Genomic DNA, 18,414 nt, shown 5'->3' on the forward strand with positions numbered 1-18,414 from the left:
CTGTTCATGGACAATGGGGTCCACCATTTGGGTATTGTCACTAGTGCTGTTATGAACATGACTGTACAAACATGTGTCTGAGTTTCTGCTTTCAAATACATGTCCAGAAGTGAAATTGCTGGGTCATATGATAATTCTAATCTCTCTTTTTTTTTTTTTGGCCACACTGCAGGGCTTGCAGGATATTAGTTCCCTGACCAGGGACTGAACCCGGGCCCTTGGCAGTGAAAGTGCAGCATCCTAACCACTGGACCGCCAGGGAATTCCCTGATAATTCTATATGTAATTTTGTCAGGAACTGCCATACTGTTTTCCAGAGCAGGTGCACTATCTTACATTTCCACCAGCAATACACAACGGTTCCGATTTCTCCACATCCTCACCAGTACTGCTATCTTCCATTTTTTTGATAATAGCTATCCTAATGTGATGTGACGTGGTATCTCATTGTGGTTTTGATTTGCATTCCCCAATTGATTAGTGATGCTGAGCATCATTTCATCTGTTCATTGGCCACCTGCATATCTTCTTTGGAAAAATGTCTATTCAAGTCCTTTGTACGTTTTAAAATCTGTTTTTTGTTGTTGCTGCTGGGTTGTGGGAACTAGTATTTTTAAAGGGGGCATTTCAAATCGGGGGGAAGAGATGAATTATTCAATAAGCAATGTGGGGCAATTGGGTACAATTCTACAAAATAAATTTGTTACACTTCTCATATTTGCTTTTTTCAGGGAAATAAAATATTCAGATAAAAATGTAGACCCTCGGGGCTTCCCTGGTGGCACAGTGGTTGGGAGTCTGCCTGCCGATGCAGGGGACACAGGTTCGTGCCCTGGTCCGGGAAGATCCCACGTGCCGCGGAGCGGCTGGGCCCGTGAGCCATGGCCGCTGAGCCTGAGCGTCCAGAGCCTGTGCTCCGCAACGGGAGAGGCCACAACAGTGAGAGGCCCACGTACCGCAAAAAAAGAAGAAAAAAATGTAGACCCTCTGTGCGCCATAACCAGTCCCTCCACCCACCAAGGCAATCACTAGCATGAATTTAGTGTTTATCTTTCTATTGAAAAATATTTTACACATTACGTTTGTATAATTTATAATTCTGTTTTTTGTGTTTTATATATTCTACAAATTTTTTTCCACTTAACATTATATTCTTGTGATTCACAGTCGAATGGTCCATTCCTTTTTCATCACTGTGTAAGTATCTCATTGTTTAAATGTTCCACACTTTATTATGCATTCTCCATTTGAAGGTATTTTGGTTGTTTCAAGCTGTTTACTATTGCAAACAGCTTTCTGATGTTTATATTTTTATATTCAGGGAATTTGGAAGGACAAATAGACCAAACAAGGCTGGTGCTGGTATTCATGATGTCATCAAGGACTCAGGCTCTTCTCCTTGGTACATTGACTCTTGTTATATATGGGGTAAGATAGCTGCTATGCCTCTATCCATTTCAACAACTTTTCATTACGAAGAAGGATGAGGGTAAAAGGCAAAGAGGCAAGCCAACTAAATCTTTACCTGTAAAAACTCCTTCACAGAAGCACTATCCAGCAACTGCCATTATACTCACAGACCAGAACAGTGACACATGGCTACCTTTAGCTGTAGGAGAGTCTAGGAAATTGAGTTCTTAGCTTTTTATAACCTCCATAGAGACAAGGGAGAAGGGAGTTGGATATAGAGACTATCACTCAACATACGTGTTGAGGGACTTCCCTGGTGACGCAGTGGTTAAGAACCCACCTGCCAATGCAGCGGACATGGGTTCGATCCCTGGTCCGGGAATATCCCACATGCCGCAGAGCAACTAAGCCCGTGAGCCACAACTACTGAGCCTGTGCTCTAGAGCCTGAGGGCCACAATTACTGAGCTCACGTACCACGACTACTGAAGCCTGCGCACCTAGAGCCCATGCTCTGCAATGAGAGAGGCCACTGCAATGAGAGCCCTGTGCACTGCAACGAAAAGTAGCCCCCCTTGCCACAACTAGAGAAAGCCCGTGCGCAGCAACGAAGACCCAACGCAGCCAAAAATAAATCCCCCCCCCAAAAAAATCTCTTATACCGTATCAATCATAGTAGTTCTGCTTTCCTAACCAAACTGTAGCTGATACAAAAATAGTCTTCATGGATTCATAACAAAGTACAAACTCCTTTGCATGGCATATATGACCTTCAAGTCGGCCTCAATCAGTGCTTTGACCTTTCATCCAGTCCTTTGACCCACCTTCCCTCATAACAATGCTGCCATCATGTGAACAAACTTGCTGCCAATCACATATGGTGTACTGTTTTAGCTTTTTTTTCTTCCAGTTTTACTGAGATATAATTGAAATACAGCACTGTATAAGTTTAAGGTGTACAGCATAATGATTTGACTTAACATACATCTTGAAATGACTATCACAGGAAGTTTAATAAACAAAAAAGAAAAAAGTATTTTTTTACCTGTGATGAGAACTCTTAGGATTTACTCTAACAACTTTCATATATATCATACAGCAGTGTTAACTGTATTAATCATGTTGTATATTACATCTCTAGTATTTATTGTATAACTGGAAGTTTGTATCTTTTGACCATCTTCATCCAATTCCTCCTCCCTCCACTTCCCACCTCTGGTAACTGCAAATCTGGTCTCTTTTTCTATGAGTTTGTTTTTCTTTCTAAGTATAATTGACCTACAACACTATGTTAGTTCCTGGTGCACAACATAGTGATAACGATATTTCTATACATTACAAAATGATCACTTGTTTTAGCTTTTCTACCTCTACCTAGAATGACTCTCTCCCCATTCCAGAAGAACCAGCTAAAAAGTTGCTTCCTCTGTGACATCCCCCTCATCTGTCACATAGATTTAATCTTTCTCTTGTTCCCATGGCACTTAAATTTTTTAAATGAAAGTTTTAATTGAAGGATAACATATACAAAGAAAAATAAACAAATCTTAGTTATGCATTTCAGTAGTTACACAAAGTGAACATACCCCTGTACCCCTGTGAAAAGCACCTAACTCAAGAAATAGAACAATACTAGAACCTCAAAGTTCCCTCTTCCCATTTCCAGACACTATACCTCCAGCCTGAATTTGAACATAAGTTGGTTTTGCCTGTTTGAAACTTATGTAGACAGAATCATACAATACGGTCTCTTTTGAATCTAGATTCTTTTTCCTTGTGCCTCTGAGATTCACAGAAGATGCTGAACAGATGTAGTTCATTTGCTCTCATTGCTCTTCAGTGGTCCATATTTACTTATTCCACTGTTGATGGTCACTGAGTTGCTTCCAGGTTTGGGCTGTTAGCAAACAGTGCTATTATGAACACTTTTGTAGTTGACTTTTGGTACACATAATATAGTGTTTTTTATATCTTTCAGTTTTAACACTTCTGCATTGTGGTGTAATTATTACATTACATGTCTGTTTCCCACACTAGACTGAGTTCCCTGAAAGGCTTTTAACTTCAGTGTCAATTACATTACATGAGACATAGCAGGACTTTTAAAATGTTTGCAAAGGAAGGAGCATCTAAAAGAATCCTTTTTATTTTAATATTTATTCCTTTATGATTCTTAAAACCCTTAAACGTACTATTTTACCTTTCTTGTGGTCATGTGTAAGAAGTGGACCCATTCTTAATTAAAGTATCTGTAGAAACACATGATCAAGAATGCTTTATTGTGGGCTTCCGGGCTTCCCTGGTGGCGCAGTGGTTGAGAGTCCGCCTGCCAATGCAGGGGACACGGGTTCGTGCCCCGGTCCAGGAGGATCCCACGTGCCGCGGAGCGGCTGGGCCCACGAGCCATGGCCGCTGAGCCTGCGCGTCCGGAGCCTGTGCTCCACAACGGGAGAGGCCACGACAGAGAGGCCCGCGTACCGCAAAAAAAAAAAAAAAAAAAGAATGCTTTATTTACTGCAGTGATCATTTCATAATGTATACAAATATTGAATCATTATGTTGTACACCTGAAACTAATATATTGTTCTATGTCAATATATCTCAATTTAAAATAAATGCTTCATATTAGGCACTGTACTGAAAGTACTAAAAGGCATTAGTGTTCCATGAGATATATTTTAGGTAGAATTACAGGATTACATAATTGGAAGGCACCTTAGGAACTGATTCAATCCATCATATTCATCATTACATTTCAGTAGGAAGTACCACATCTAAACCAGCATAGTTACAAGAAGGGGCTACTTTTTAAATACCTTTACCTGAATAACCTCAATTTCTTTTCTCCTTACGCTATTCTCCTTGATTGGAAATTCACAGTACCAGCAAATGGAAATACAACAGAAATCACTGGCAGAAAAATTCTTATTCATAACTTAAAGACCAATGTACTGTAAATTCGCTTATTACATAAGCTTAATGAACAGTTGCTGAAATGAAGTCCTAGATACGAAATGAATACCCAAGCCCTCTTATAAGTATGCACGACTGACTGGAACTGAAAAGGTTATATAATAAAAGAGCATAGAAAGAGTAGAGGAAACGGTAGATATTAAACACATAAAATCTCCCTAGTTGGACACTGTTAGTTCCTTACACTCTGGTGTCCTGGAAAAAGTCCAAGATATAAAGCAAGAGATTTTTGCATTGACTGACTCCTGGCTCTGTCTACTTGCTCCTGTACTTACTGCTACTTGACCCTGGGCAAATGAGTTAATATGGTTCAATTTCCTCATTGACAAACACCCTACAGCGTTTTTGGAATACATGTTATGTGCTTGGCAAGTATCAGGCACTCAGTAAGCCGTAGTTTCTATTACCTGGACGGTAATCTAACAGCACACGATCTCAAAGTTAGTAAGCATCAGGAGCAAGAAATAAGACCCCAGTTCTCCGACTCCAGTCCAGTCCCACCGGGATACCTCTGAAAGGTACCACTGAGTGTCCATCCCTTTGGCTGGAAGCGGATGTGGTGTTTTGAAGTAGCACAAAGTGCGACGCAGCAGGAAGGCGGGATTTCCGTCACAATGGCTCCAGCATCTGCGGGACAGAGAAAACGAACCGGAACAGGTGGGAGGAACGCCCACCGCCAGAGGGAGGTGTCCGGAAGCGTCCGAGCGGGGACTACATTTCCCACAAGCCCGCGGGGGCAGGGCGAGGGGCGGGCGTCGGGGACCTTATCGGACAGGCCTAGCCCGGCAATACCAAGGTAAATGCCGGCACTGCGGCTCCAAGGGAAGAGTAACTTAGAGTCTGCGCCTAGATTTGGACTAGTCACCCTCCTAACCCATCCCGAACTGACAGAGGGACCTGGCGACTTTGGGATTTCCGGGCCGCAGAACTCCACCCCCAGAACCTATAGCAGTACCCCCGCGTTGGGCCTGGGGGCGCTTCCTAGATGCCTGAGGACGCGGGGCGATGTGCTAGAAAGGTGAAGGCCCAGGGTACCTCTTTCTAGGGTTGATGACCCGTACTGGTCCCTCGATCGCCCCTCCCCCACGCCCTGTCGCCCATTAGCTCAGGCTGGAGCTGTACGGAGCCCGGATCCCTGGGGTTCGAAGTCGGGGTTGGTGCAAGGGAAGGTGCTCTCCCTCCCCCCGCCCAGTCTAAGTAGCAGGCAACCTCCCCTCTTCTTTGGTTGTTGCTCGGACGTCCTTGTCTCGGGGCGGCTAAAGCTGTCAAAGACCTGCGAGCCAAGCGCTGCTAAGCACCTCCATCCAGCATCCCTAATCCTTTCACGTACCCTTTCGGGTGTTAGGAAGATTGCCGCTGGAGAGGCTAAGTAACTTGCCCTCGGTCGCAGAACTTAAATGGCAGAACTTAAGGTTCGCACCAGGCCCCCCTGGATCTAAAGCGCTTTGCTAAAGTCCCATCACCTTTCTCAAACCTTAACCTAAGAGAGGACAGGCGCTGGGGACCACAGTCATTTTTTTTGCCCAGCGGTGCCCACACGTGCTGCCACCCCGCCTCGGCTGCCCTGGTGCCGACACATCGGTCGGGCCTGTTCAAACAGCGAGCCCGGGGCCCTCTGCCGATCCATCTCGCTGCTCTTCTTTTCCGCTTTCTCCGGCCCTTTTCCAGGGACAGACAGGCGGCGCGCGTCATCGCCAAGGCTGCTGGGCGGGTGGGTGGAGTTTGCTGCGCGGCGACGGTGGCTGTAGCGAGTGGGTCCCCCCAAGACTCTGGGGCGGGGCTGCAGGGAGGGCGCGGACGGACAGACGGGCCTCGCCGGGATGGGGGGTGTGGCCGCTCCTCCAGGGCCCTGCCGGTGGGTCAGCGGCACAGCGACCACCAGTGCCCGGGGCCCCTCCGCCTTCTGCTAGAGATGCTCTTCCTCTCGGTGAGTTGTTTTTCTGTCTGGGCGGCCCGGCCTCCCCAGCCTAGGTCACGCCCCGGGGAGGAGGAAGGAGCCGGGCCATCTCAGACTGTGTGGCCTGGATAGGGCAGGGCCTCGGGGAACTGACCAGCTGCGCTCCGGGTCCTCCTCCCTTTGGGCATGTTGATCCGCGGCTGCGCCCCATGTTCCAGTTTCATGCAGGCTCTTGGGAAAGCTGGTGCTGCTGCTGCTGCCTGATTCCAGCCGACAGACCTTGGGACCGGGGCCGGCGCTGGAGGCTGGAGATGGCGGACACGAGATCCGTGCATGAAACCCGGTTTGAGGCGGCGGTGAAGGTGATCCAGAGTTTGCCGAAAAACGGTACGTGCACTTAGGCCCGGCTGGACAAGCCTTCTGCAGAGGCTTGAGGCCCCAGCTTCTGAATCTCACCTCCTTTAGCCTTCTTTCTGCTTCTAGTCTTGCTTATTTAACCTACTTTTTTTGCGTTGAAAGGGCATGTAATTGAAGGGGAGGTGTCGGATGGGAATTAATTGCCTGCTGATCTTTCACGCCTGAGACAAATATATTATCCATATTTTAAGCAGTTTATATTGTTGTCGAAAAGACCCTTAATGACTGCGGATTTGGGTATGTTTTTTCAAAAATCTGGGATGGGGATGCCTAGGGCCGCATACTCATAAAGTCTACTTTTTGAAAACTTTTGATGTGAAGGGAAAGAAAGGAAAGAACAACTATATTCATTTGTAAAACGATTTCTCTTGTTTAAAAAGTATATATATATTTACTACTTAAAAAAAAACCCTGTTCTATGGTCCTAGTGTTCTCTTTTTCATACTCATATGGGACCTTTGAAACTTGGGTGAAAAGTCATTGGAGCTTTTCTTTCATATTTAACCTGTCGTTTCTCTGGCTTCTGTCAAGATTTTTCTCTTTATCGTTGGTTTTGAGCAGTTTGATTATGATCTGTCTTGGTATGGTTTTCTTCATATTAATGCTGTTTGGGGTTTTGCAGAGCTTTTTGAATTTTTAATTTTATGTCTTTGACAAATGTTGGGAAGTTTAAGGCCGTTATTCAAATTTTTTTTTCGGTGGAGAGGCTTGGAAAGGGGGAATTTGACTTTTCACTTCATATCCTTCTGCAATAAACGTGTATTTTTCCACAATAAATGTGTATTTTTTTAATGATACTTTTAACTACTATCATTGTGCCAGAGTGTAAAACTGAATATAACACATATATTACTGTAGTATTTAATGTCATGTTCCCTATTTTCATTAATTATCATTTGGCTAAGTAATGAATGTTCAATACCATTAACAAACATTCAGTAAGTGTAGATACAAAAGGTTTTGAAAACAAATATATACAAAATAGCTTTCCTTTTGTAATCTCAAACACCAAATTGGAGGAGGACATATGAGGGATTGAAAGAAAAGAGTGAATAAACAAAGTGTAGAGAAATAACATAGGAACTTATTTAGGTATTGATTTTTTAAATGTCTGATGAAGAGAGTTTACAGGAAGGCATGATTCTAAGAGTTTTGTTTAAATGGTACCTTCATCCTTACTTCTAAACCACACGTTTTTATATTTTTTGAAAATTGATAGAGCTAGACTTGATGATAGTTTGCTATCTTTGCTGACACCATATATCACTTATTAGGAAACCCATATAAGTGTAAATACAGTTTGTGTTTATATAACATTTAAGAAGGTATTGCCAGTTAAGAACCTCTGCCAAAGGGCAGCTGGGTAGGGCAATGTTCAGTACTGTACTATTATCTCCTGAAACTAAATTGATAATAATTGAAGCAGAAGTATTGTTATAATGAATCATTAAATAGTTTTATAGTAAAACTTTTAAGTTGTGTCATCTGTCCTGGATTATTTTGCAAATATTCTTATAGTTTTTTTGTTGCTTGTTGCTTAATCTTTATCTATGGCATAAAGTTATAATGAATCCTATAGCACCTATGTTTGGTATGCCCTTGACCTTTAGAAATTTATTTTCCTATAGAATGTTTTAAAAACATACATATCAAATGCATTGGGTTGGCCAAAATTTTGTTCAGGTTTTTCTGTAAGATGTTGTGTGTGAGCACCTTGAGGACGAGACTATACTTTATCTAGTGTCTTATACACAGAATATATTCAATATATGTTATTAGTTTTTGCTCTAACCTAATGTATATGTTACTCACCTTAACCAATAAACTTTTAAATCTCAGTTGATTGACTTACTGAAGATATTATGAGATGAGGCTTTTGATGTTTTCATTTAAATAGGTAACCATTTTTAACTATAGTTTCTCCATTTTTTCCCCTCTGCTATATAAAGACTATATCATTGAAACACTGTATCTAATGGATACTCCTAAATGAGCATATATTGTGTAGATAATTTATTATTGTGATTTTGGAATTAATTAATCACTCTTGGCCAAACCTGAAACACCAGCTCTCAGCTTGTCTGTGTTGTAATTTTCACAATGTTTATAAACTACTAGCTTTTGATTACTGCATGTTATCAGATTATTATGCAATCTATGAAGTTTTAAAAACATCTTTTTACAGTTTAAATTTTTGTTTTCATAATAAATTTTGGAACAAAAGTAATGCACAATAAATGTAAATTTTTCTCAAATGCAAATAAACAAAAAAGAAACTAGAAGTAATCTATATGTGACAGCGATATCGATCCTCTTTTAACATTTTGACATGTTTCCTTCTACTCTGCTTTTTAAGTATATAAGTACTTATTTTGTAAAAATGGATTGCGCTGGATATGCTGTTTTAAACTGCTGTTTAACTCTCATTTTATAGTAGATCTTGAAACTTTTCTCATGCTATTTTTTATATTTTTCTACAGTAAAATTTTTAAGGGTGGTAGTTATAAATAATCCCATAATTTATGTATATCATAATTATTTAGCCAGTTAGTTATTATAAAACATTTATATTCCAATTTTTCTCTCTCATTAAGAGTATTGCAACTTATAGCACTTGTTCAAACAATTTGAAAACTTTAAACATAAAAAAGTTTATTGATAAGCTAGAAATATGTGAAGACTGATCCTCAAAAAATTGGCATGTCCAAAACTATGGAGGTAGGAAGTGAGAAATCGATTTTATCTTGGATTAATTCTTTTTCTACCACAGTACACACTGGTTGGCTTTAGCCAAAGTTCCTAATCCCCTGAGAAATTGGAAATTTGGCCAAGAGAAGTTGAATTTCTTACTGTTGCAGTTTTATTAATAATATACATATAACTTTCGTTTGTGCTAGTCAGTGTGGTTTGTCACCATTTTTTAATAGAAATACCTTGTTACAGTTGCATGATATAGTTATTCTATATTTTAATTTATATGTTTTTTTAATGACATTTGCCAGTTATTTTGGTTACATCTACAACATGTTTATTCGTTTATTCTCTTATTTATTGAACTATATTAGGCGTTGTTATTAAAGTGTAAAATCTCAGAGATTTTTCAAATCAAAGAAATAAACTGAGCCATAACTTTTGTTTCTGTAAAATAAGAATAAGTTGTCTGAACTATTAATGAAATATTAAAAATCACTGTTAGTAAGCTAAGCATTAGCTCATCAATTGTGTTCTCCAAGTGATCTCACTTAATGTATGTTTCCAATAGGTTCATTCCAGCCAACAAATGAAATGATGCTCAAGTTCTATAGCTTTTATAAGCAGGCAACTGAAGGACCCTGTAAACTATCAAGGCCTGGATTCTGGGATCCTATTGGAAGATACAAATGGTAATTTTATGTAGAGAGCTATGAAAAAATTTTGAGTTTAATGACATAACTATCATATGACTGTTACTTTTGTGGTTATGGATTATTCTGTGCACAAAGTATTCTAGGTACTGGATACATTTTTATCCTCTATGTGCTCTTTTTTTTATTTTAAAAAAGGGTTTTTAAAAAAATAAATTTATTTTTGGCTGCATTGGGTCTTCATTGTTACACACGGGCTTTCTCTAGTTGCAGTGAGTGGGGGCTACTCTCTGTTGCAGTGCGCGGGCTTCTCATTGCGGTGGCTTCTCTTGTTGCGGAGCATGGGCTCTAGGCGTGCGGGCTTCAGTAGTTGTGGCATACGGGCTCAGTAGTTGTGGCTCGTCGGCTCTAGAGTGCAGGCTCAGTAGTTGTGGCACACGGGCTTAGTTGCTCCGCGGCATGTGGGATCTTCCTGGACCAGGGCTCGAACCTGTGTCTCTTGCATTGGCAGGCGGATTCTTAACCACTGTGCCACCAGGGAAGCCCCCTCTGTGTGCTCTTAACAAAATTTCACACAAATAGGAAGGTCTTGGGGAAGAAAAGAAGACAATAAAACCAAAAGAGGTAGATTTATCAAAGATATAAAAGCATTTTCAATTAGTGTTTCTTTATGGAGTTTGTTCTTTTTATTATGCCAAGAATAAGTCCCAAACTACATTAAAGAAACAACAGACTCTCCTGCCTCTTTTACCTGCCAAGAAGAGGAGTGACCTCTTGCTTGTCAGGTGACCTTGTTTGCTTTGAGCCATTGAGATAATAAATAACTAGAAGCATGACTCAGGTTCTGCCTTACTTTTTCTCTAAGCTGTCACTCTTATCCCACTGTACTTGAATAGAAATTTCAGTTTTACTATATTTAATAGAATCACAAAATACCTCTGCCATGTTTCCAGTTGACTAACATTTGATGTTCTTAAACACTATTGAAGAGGTGACAAATGTCTAACAGGATGTCTGATGTCTAACATGACCATACGTCATGTATGTCAGGAACAGAGTGTGCTAATTGGCAGAGTAAGTCTTTAAGAGCCACATGTTTTGATGGCTAAGTTTCTTCACCCTGCATTGGAAGTCCTTAAACTCCTTTGAGGATTTCTTTCTTTTTTTTTTTTTTAACATCTTTATTGGAGTATAATTGCTTTACAATGGTGTGTTAGTTTCTGCTGTATAACAAAGTGAATCAGCTATACATACACATACATCCCCATATTGCCTCCCTCTTGCGTCTCCCTCCCACCCTCCCTATCACACCCCTCTAGGTGGTCACAAAGCACTGAGCTGATCTCCCTGTGCTATGTGGCTGCTTCCCACTAGCTATTTTACATTTGGTAGTATATATAAGTCCATGCCACTCTCTCACTTCGTCCCAGTTTACCCTTCCCCCTCCCCGTGTCCTCAAGTCCATTCTCTATGTCTGCGTCTTTATTCCTGTCCTGCTCCTAGGTTCTTCAGAACCATTTTTCTTTTTTTTTTAGATTCTCTATATACGTGTTAGCATTCGGTATTTATTTTTCTCTCTCTGACTTACTTCACTCTGTTTGACAGTCTCTAGGTCCATCCACCTCACTACAAATAACTCAATTTCGTTTCTTTTTATGGCTGAGTAATATTCCATTGTATATATGTGCCACATATTTATCCATTCATCTGTCGATGGACACTTAGGTTGTTTCTGTGTCCTGGCTATTGTAAATAGAACTGCAACGAACATTGTGGTACATGACTCTTTTTGAATTATGGTTTTCTCAGGGTATATGCCCAGTAGTGGGATTGCTGGGTCATATGGTAGTTCTATTTTTAGTTTTTTACGGAACCTCCATACTGTTCTCAATAGTGGCTGTATCAATTTACATTCCCATCAACAGTGCAAGAGGGTTCCCTTTTCTCCACACCCTCTCCAGCATTTATTGTCTATAGATTTTTTTATGATGGCCATTCTGACTGGTGTGAGGTGATACCTCATCTTTGAGGATTTCTTAGTCATGTACTTTCCTCTAAGATCTTTTTGACTGGTCATATTAGGTTAAATGTAAGAGCAATATGTTATTTAAGTTGTTGGAAGAAAATTTATTTATTTACTTAATGATTTTCCTCAGAATTGACCTTTGGTGGAGTTAAACTGCTTCTGGAAAATATCTGTAAAATGAGAGGTTTTCTTTTTAGGCAAAAATTTCAAAGGGCTCTTCTCATTATTTGAGGCTTTAAAATTTTCCTGTCCCTCACATTTTCATTTTTTTTTAGAAGTAAGAAACCTTTTCCATTTTTCAAGAGTTAGACTCTTATTTTTTAATATAAATTTATTTATTTATTACTTCTGGCTGCATTGAGTCTTCGTTGCTGCCCGCGGGCTTTCTCTAGTTGTGGCGAGCGGAGGCTGCTCCTCATTGCGGTGCGCGGGCTTCTCATTGTGGTGGCTTCTCTTGCTGTGGAACATGGGCTCTAGGTGCGCGGGCTCTAGAATGCAGGCATGGGCTTCCCTGGTGGTACAGTGGTTAAGGATCCGCCTGCCCATGCAGGGGACACGGGTTCGAGCCCTGGTCCGGGAAGATCCCACATGCCGTGGAGCAACTAAGCCCGTGCACCACAACTACTGAGCCTGCGCTCTAGAGCCCGTGAGCCACAGCTACTGAGCCCGCAAGCCACAACTACGAAAGCCCAGGTGCCTAGAGCCCATGCTCCGCAACAAGACAAGCCACTGCAATGAGAAGCCCGCACACCGCAACTAAGAGTAGCCCCTGGTTGCCACAACTAGAGAAAGCCCACGTGCAGCAACGAAGACCCAATGCAGCCAATAAAAAATAAATAAATAAATAAATAAATAAATAAAAAGAAAATTAACCAAAACTTCTGTTTATTTGAAACATGACTGTGACAGTTCATGTCGAGTTTCTAAAATGTTCATTTTTGTCACTGTTATTTATTTATTTATTTATTTATTTATTTTTTTTTATGGTACGCGGGCCTCCCCCTGTTGTGGCCCCTCCCGTTGCGGAGCACAGGCTCCGGACGCACAGGCTCAGCGGCCATGGCTCACGGGCCCAGCCGCTCCGCGGCACGTGGGATCCTCCCAGACCGGGGCACGAACCCGCATCCCCTGCATCGGCAGGCGGACTCTCAACCACTGCGCCACCAGGGAAGCCCTGTCACTGTTATTTATAATGATATAAAGACTTTTTTTTTTTTTTTTTTTGCGGTACGCGGGCCTCTCACTGTTGTGGCCTCTCCCGTTGCGGAGCACAGGTTCCGGACGCACAGGCTCAGCGGCCATGGCTCACGGGCCCAGCTACTCCGCGGCATGTGGGATCTTCCCGGACCGGGGCAAGAACCCGTGTCCCTGCATCGGCAAGCAGACTTTCAACCACTGCGCCACCAGGGAAGCCCGAAGACTTTTAAAGAGTTCTTAGCAAATAATTATGAACAGTCTACGGTCTCTATAATGTATATAGAGATTATAGAGACTATAAAATGTAGTCCCTATAATCTATGGTCTACAGATAGGTTTTGTACTAATTAGTTTTAGCTACTATTTAATTTGCCATTTTATTCACTGTGATATTTTTCTTCAAGGTGGTGCATTTAAAGAGATCCTTTGGAAACATTAATATAGCTTTAAGTAAAGCCTGTTTTAAATTAATGATCCTATAGCAATAACTATAAATTGTATTCTGAGCAATTGAAATCAGGTGTCTTTCTGTAGTTAATTGGATATTTTTATTTCTAGGGATGCTTGGAGTTCATTGGGTGATATGACCAAAGAGGAAGCCATGATTGCATACGTTGAAGAAATGAAAAAGGTAGGGAAAATAATTCACAATAGAAAATAAAACTACTTAGAGCAGTTTTTTAAAAAAAAAATATTTAGTTATTTATTAATTTTGGCTGTGCCGGGTCTTAGCTGTGGCCCACGGGATCTTCGTTAAGGCATGTGGGCTCTTTAGTTGCGGCATGAATGTGGGATTTAGTTCCCTGACAAGGGATTGGACCTGGGCCCCCTGCACTGGGAGCACAGAGTCCTACCCATTGGACTACCAGGGAGGTCCCTATTTAGAGCAGCTTTGATTTAGTTTTGTTATCAAGCAAATTAGCTGCTTTGTTTTTAGGAACAAAGAGATTGTAATATGTTAGAATATAGAATCTAGATTATTGAGCTTATCAGGGCTTTATCTGTCTCATCAAAGTTCATCTTGAGGTAAATGTTTTTTCCTTCAGATGTGTCACATTGTTGGGACATGCTATTTTCTTTTCTTTTCTTTTTTTAATAAGTTTATTTATTTTATTTTATTTATTTTTGGCTGTGTTGGGTCTTTGTTGCTGCATTGCGGGCCTTCTCGGGTTGCAGCGAGCGGCTACTCTTCATTGTGGTGCGTGAGCTTCTCATTGCAATGGCTTCTCGTCATGGAGCATGGGCTCTAGGCACGTGGGCTTCAGTAGCTGTGGCACACGGGCTCAGTAGTTGTGGCTTGTGGGCTGCGCAGGCTCAGTAGTTGTGGCATACGGGCTTAGGTGCTTCGTGGCATGTGGGAATCTTCCCGGACCAGGGATCGAACCCGTGTCCCCTGCATTGGAAGGCGGATTCTTAACCACTGTGGCACCAGGGAAGTCTCGTGTTTTCATTTTTTCATCTTTCTTATTTTTCTCTATCGTTGACTTCTGCAGGAAGTATATAGATAGGAATCTTTTCAAATACTGATTTCCCTTACTCAGGAGTGTGGGACTTAACTGGGCTGTCTTGAAAACATTTCTGTTTTGAAACTTTTTATGAGAAATAGGTAATAAGACTGCCCAACAGTGTTCTCATACAAGTGTTGACTCATAAGTTGAGATGTTTCTATCACTGGATTTATCAGTAACAAGCATTTTTCTGTGAATGCAAAAATCCTTCAGAAGCAGAATAAGACAAGGATGCTTTTAGTTTCTCTGGTAACTAGTAAAGAGGGCATTCTTTATTAACTAGCTCTTCAAGGAGCAAATTAATGAAGAAATCATGGATTTTTGATTTTGATCATCAGTAAGATGATCTTACTGCCTTTTTTTTTGTGGTACACGGGCCTCCCACTGCTGTGACCTCTCTTGCTGCGGAGCACAGGCTCCGGATGCGCAGGCCCAGTGGCCATGGCTCACGGGCCCAGCCGTTCCACGGCATGTGGGATCCTCCCGGACTGGGGCATGAACCCGTGTCCCCTGCATCGGCAGGTGGACTCCCAACCACTACGCCACCAGGGAAGCCCGATCTTACTGCCTTTTTATAAAGGAACATTTGTATTGCTATGTTGGTAATGGATCGGAAGTTGTGAAATCTAGATCTGTATAATAATCTTAAATAGTCTTTGAACATAGAGAAAATATGTAAAAAATGAATATTTTTTTGCCAGATGCTTTGATAGTATTAATCTCTGTAGTAATTTTTATTTGGTAGATTCAGAGTAATTTGTTTTAATGTCTTCTACATTGCTCAAAGTTGTGCACTTTGTTACAGTTTCACAATTTTTATTTGGTGGACTTTGTTTTTCTATAAAAAAGGTCAGAGCTTAGTTCTTTTGGCTGTTAAGTATATCAGTAGCAGAACAAAGGAGTCTTTCAAAAGCAGAGAGAGAACGATAATGTACAGCTTTGGTTTGATAACATTCTTTTTTCTTTAAATATTGTTATAATCTTTCCTCATTCCCTCCATTTTAACTATTTAGTGGTAATTACTTTTAATTGTATTTTGTAGATTGATACAGAAAAGACATGTGTGTATATATATATCCTATTATTTAAAAAAAGAAAGGAAAACAATAATGGTATCATATTAAACATACTGTGCAGCTACTAGCTTTTTGCCTGTAAAAAAAATTTTATAGATATTTTTCCAGTCAGCACCCACAGAACTAATCATAGTCTTTTTAATATCTGCAAAATATTCCATATATAGAAATACTTTATTTTGTCAGTCATCAGTTGATGGCTCTTTATTTGAATACTTTTCACCTAATTTACCTTGCTCTTTAAACTTGATGATTCTAAATTGGCCCGTAGTTATGGAGGTGTCTGAAAATGGTTGCCATTTCCTACTTTACTTAACACCCTTTTAAAAACACTACCTTGGGCTTCCCTGGTGGCGCAGTGGTTGAGAGTCCGCCTGCCGATGCAGGGGACACGGGTTCGTGCCCCGGTCTGGGAAGATCCCACATGCCGCAGAGCGGCTAGGCCCGTGAGCCTTGGCTGCTGAGCCTGCGCGTCTGGAGCCTGTGCTCCGCAATGGGAAAGGCCACAACAGTGAGAGGCCCACGTACCGCAAAAAAAAAAAAAAAAAAAAAAAAAAAACAAAAAGAAAACACTACCTTGGTGTTAAAGAACAGACACAATAATTTTACTCTAACCCCAAAATTTTCTATTTTATTTTACATTAGTGCCTTTAGTGCTTAATGCACAATCTATAGCTTATTGTATAAAATTTTACACGAAGTTTATGTAAAATAGTTTTCAAAATAAGAAGGCTTTTAAATTTTTACTTGAAATTTTCCTAGGGTGGTATATGCATCAATATGTAATTAACATATATACTTTCAGGTGTCTATAAAAGCACTTCAAATCTCAAAGTTATCAGTAAGTAAATTATAAATATATTATTTGGTGCTAGTGTGGATCATATTAATAGTTGGTTTTCACAGGATTTGTTTCTTTTGATTACAGATTCTTGAAACTATGCCAATGACTGAAAAAGTTGAAGAATTGCTACATGTCATTGGTCCGTTTTATGAAATTGTAGAAGACAAAAAGGGTGGCAGAAGTTCTGATTTAACCTCAGGTTGGACTCTTTTACCTAGTTTTTCATTCAGCAGCTGATACATTATGCATGCATTAATATTTATATTATATGTCTAATTTTTTTTTTTACTTTCACATGCCAGTCCGAGTGGAGAAAATCTCTAAATACCTAGAAGGTAGGAATAATGAAATCCATGTGAAACTTTGGTTTAAAATTTATATGCCAAAAGAACTCTGCACAAATTTATATAACTTATGGGCTTTTCACTCAAGAGTTTTCTTTTAAGCAAATACATTGCATAAAGTTCCAAAATATTATAAACCCTAATTTTTTTTTCGGAGTTTAAAAAAAAAATTTATTTTATATTGGAGCATAGTTGATTAACAATGTTGTGTTAGTTTCAGTGTACAGTGAAGTGATTCAGTTATACATATACATGTATCTATTCTTTTTCAAATTCTTTTCCCATTTAGGTTATTACAGAATATTGAGCAGAGTTCCCTGTGTTATTCAGTAGGTGCTTGTTGGTATAAACCGTAATTTTTACCCTTAGGTTATTAAAACATGACAGACGGTTCATTTGCATACAAAATTATAACAGAAGTCATGGTTTTATTTTTATGATTCATATTTCATATTTTCTATTTTGCTTTATGAATTATATTAGCTAATTATATTAGCTATTATATTGCTATGGCTGAAATGACTTGCTAGCTAATTTTAAGTGAATATGTTTATAGTATGGTTTAACTCTAGTGTAGCTAGCTAAAACAAGACGTCAGTGAATTCACCTCACTTGGTCTTTTTTTTTTAGAGTTCAGTTTTCATGTTCTCAGTAACGAATTGAAAGTCTTATCTTTTTACATACTAGCAGGAGCTGAATAATCTGCAGACTTGCTGGTATTAACCATAAACATTTGCTCTTTAAATTGTTTTAGAAAACAGAGTGAAATGAGCTCTAAGAGTCATTCTAAATGACAATTATATATGTTTTAAATAAAAATCAGCCTGGGGCCTCCCTGGTGGCGCAACAGTGGAGAGTCCGCCTGCCAATGCAGCGGACACGGGTTCGTGAACTGGTCCGGGAAAATCCCACATGCCATGGAGCGGCTGGGCCCGTGAGCCATGGTCGCTGAGCCTGCGCGTCCAGAGCCTGTGCTCCGCAGCGGGAGAAGCCACAACAGTGAGAGGCCCGCGTACCGCAAAAAAAAAAAAAAATCAGCCTGGCCATCCTTTTTTGTTTTCTGGCATTCCATTCACAAGGCATCTTTAATTAATTTATTTATTTATTATTTTTGGCTGTGTTGGGTCTTCGTTTCTGTTCGAGGGCCTTCTCCAGTTGCGGCGAGCGGGGGCCACTCTTCATCGCGGTGCGCGGGCCTCTCACTATTGCGGCCTTTCTTGTTGCGGAGCACAGCCTCCAGACGCACAGGCTCAGTAGTTGTGGCTCACGGGCCCAGTTCCTCCGCGGCATGCGGGATCCTCCCAGACCAGGGCCCCAACCCGTGGCCCCTGCATCGGCAGGCAGATTCTCAACCACTGTGCCACCAGGGAAGCCCTGTT

General features: G+C 40.7%; 2 protein-coding genes across 8 annotated transcripts in view; one reads left to right on the forward strand and one right to left on the reverse strand.

The window, feature by feature from the left end:
- ABI1 (abl interactor 1) overlaps window positions 1–4,910 on the reverse strand; it is a 120,148-nt gene extending 115,238 nt beyond the window's left edge. The window contains exon 1 of the mRNA XM_081228726.1: window positions 4,790–4,910. The gene's annotated coding sequence lies outside the window, so the exon portion shown is untranslated. The remainder of the gene's footprint in view (window positions 1–4,789) is intronic.
- Window positions 4,911–5,098: 188 nt separating this feature from the next.
- ACBD5 (acyl-CoA binding domain containing 5) overlaps window positions 5,099–18,414 on the forward strand; it is a gene marked incomplete at its 3' end in the record, with an annotated part of 34,548 nt that continues 21,232 nt past the window's right edge. For 2 of the 7 annotated variants that reach the window (XM_081228717.1, XM_081228719.1), the window contains exons 1-5: window positions 5,099–6,309; window positions 6,498–6,666; window positions 9,959–10,079; window positions 13,822–13,894; window positions 16,776–16,890. In XM_081228717.1, the coding sequence (XP_081084843.1) occupies window positions 6,295–6,309; window positions 6,498–6,666; window positions 9,959–10,079; window positions 13,822–13,894; window positions 16,776–16,890 (493 nt within the window). In that variant the 5' untranslated portion in view covers window positions 5,099–6,294. Of the gene's footprint in view, window positions 6,310–6,411; window positions 6,667–9,958; window positions 10,080–13,821; window positions 13,895–16,775; window positions 16,891–16,993; window positions 17,027–18,414 lie in introns of those variants that run through there. The other 5 variants (XM_081228715.1, XM_081228721.1, XM_081228716.1 and 2 more) reach the window with 5 other exon arrangements.

Source organism: Mesoplodon bidens (assembly GCF_964165515.1).
Source record: "Mesoplodon bidens genome assembly, chromosome: 3".
NCBI classification, from domain to species: Eukaryota; Metazoa; Chordata; class Mammalia; order Artiodactyla; family Ziphiidae; genus Mesoplodon; species Mesoplodon bidens.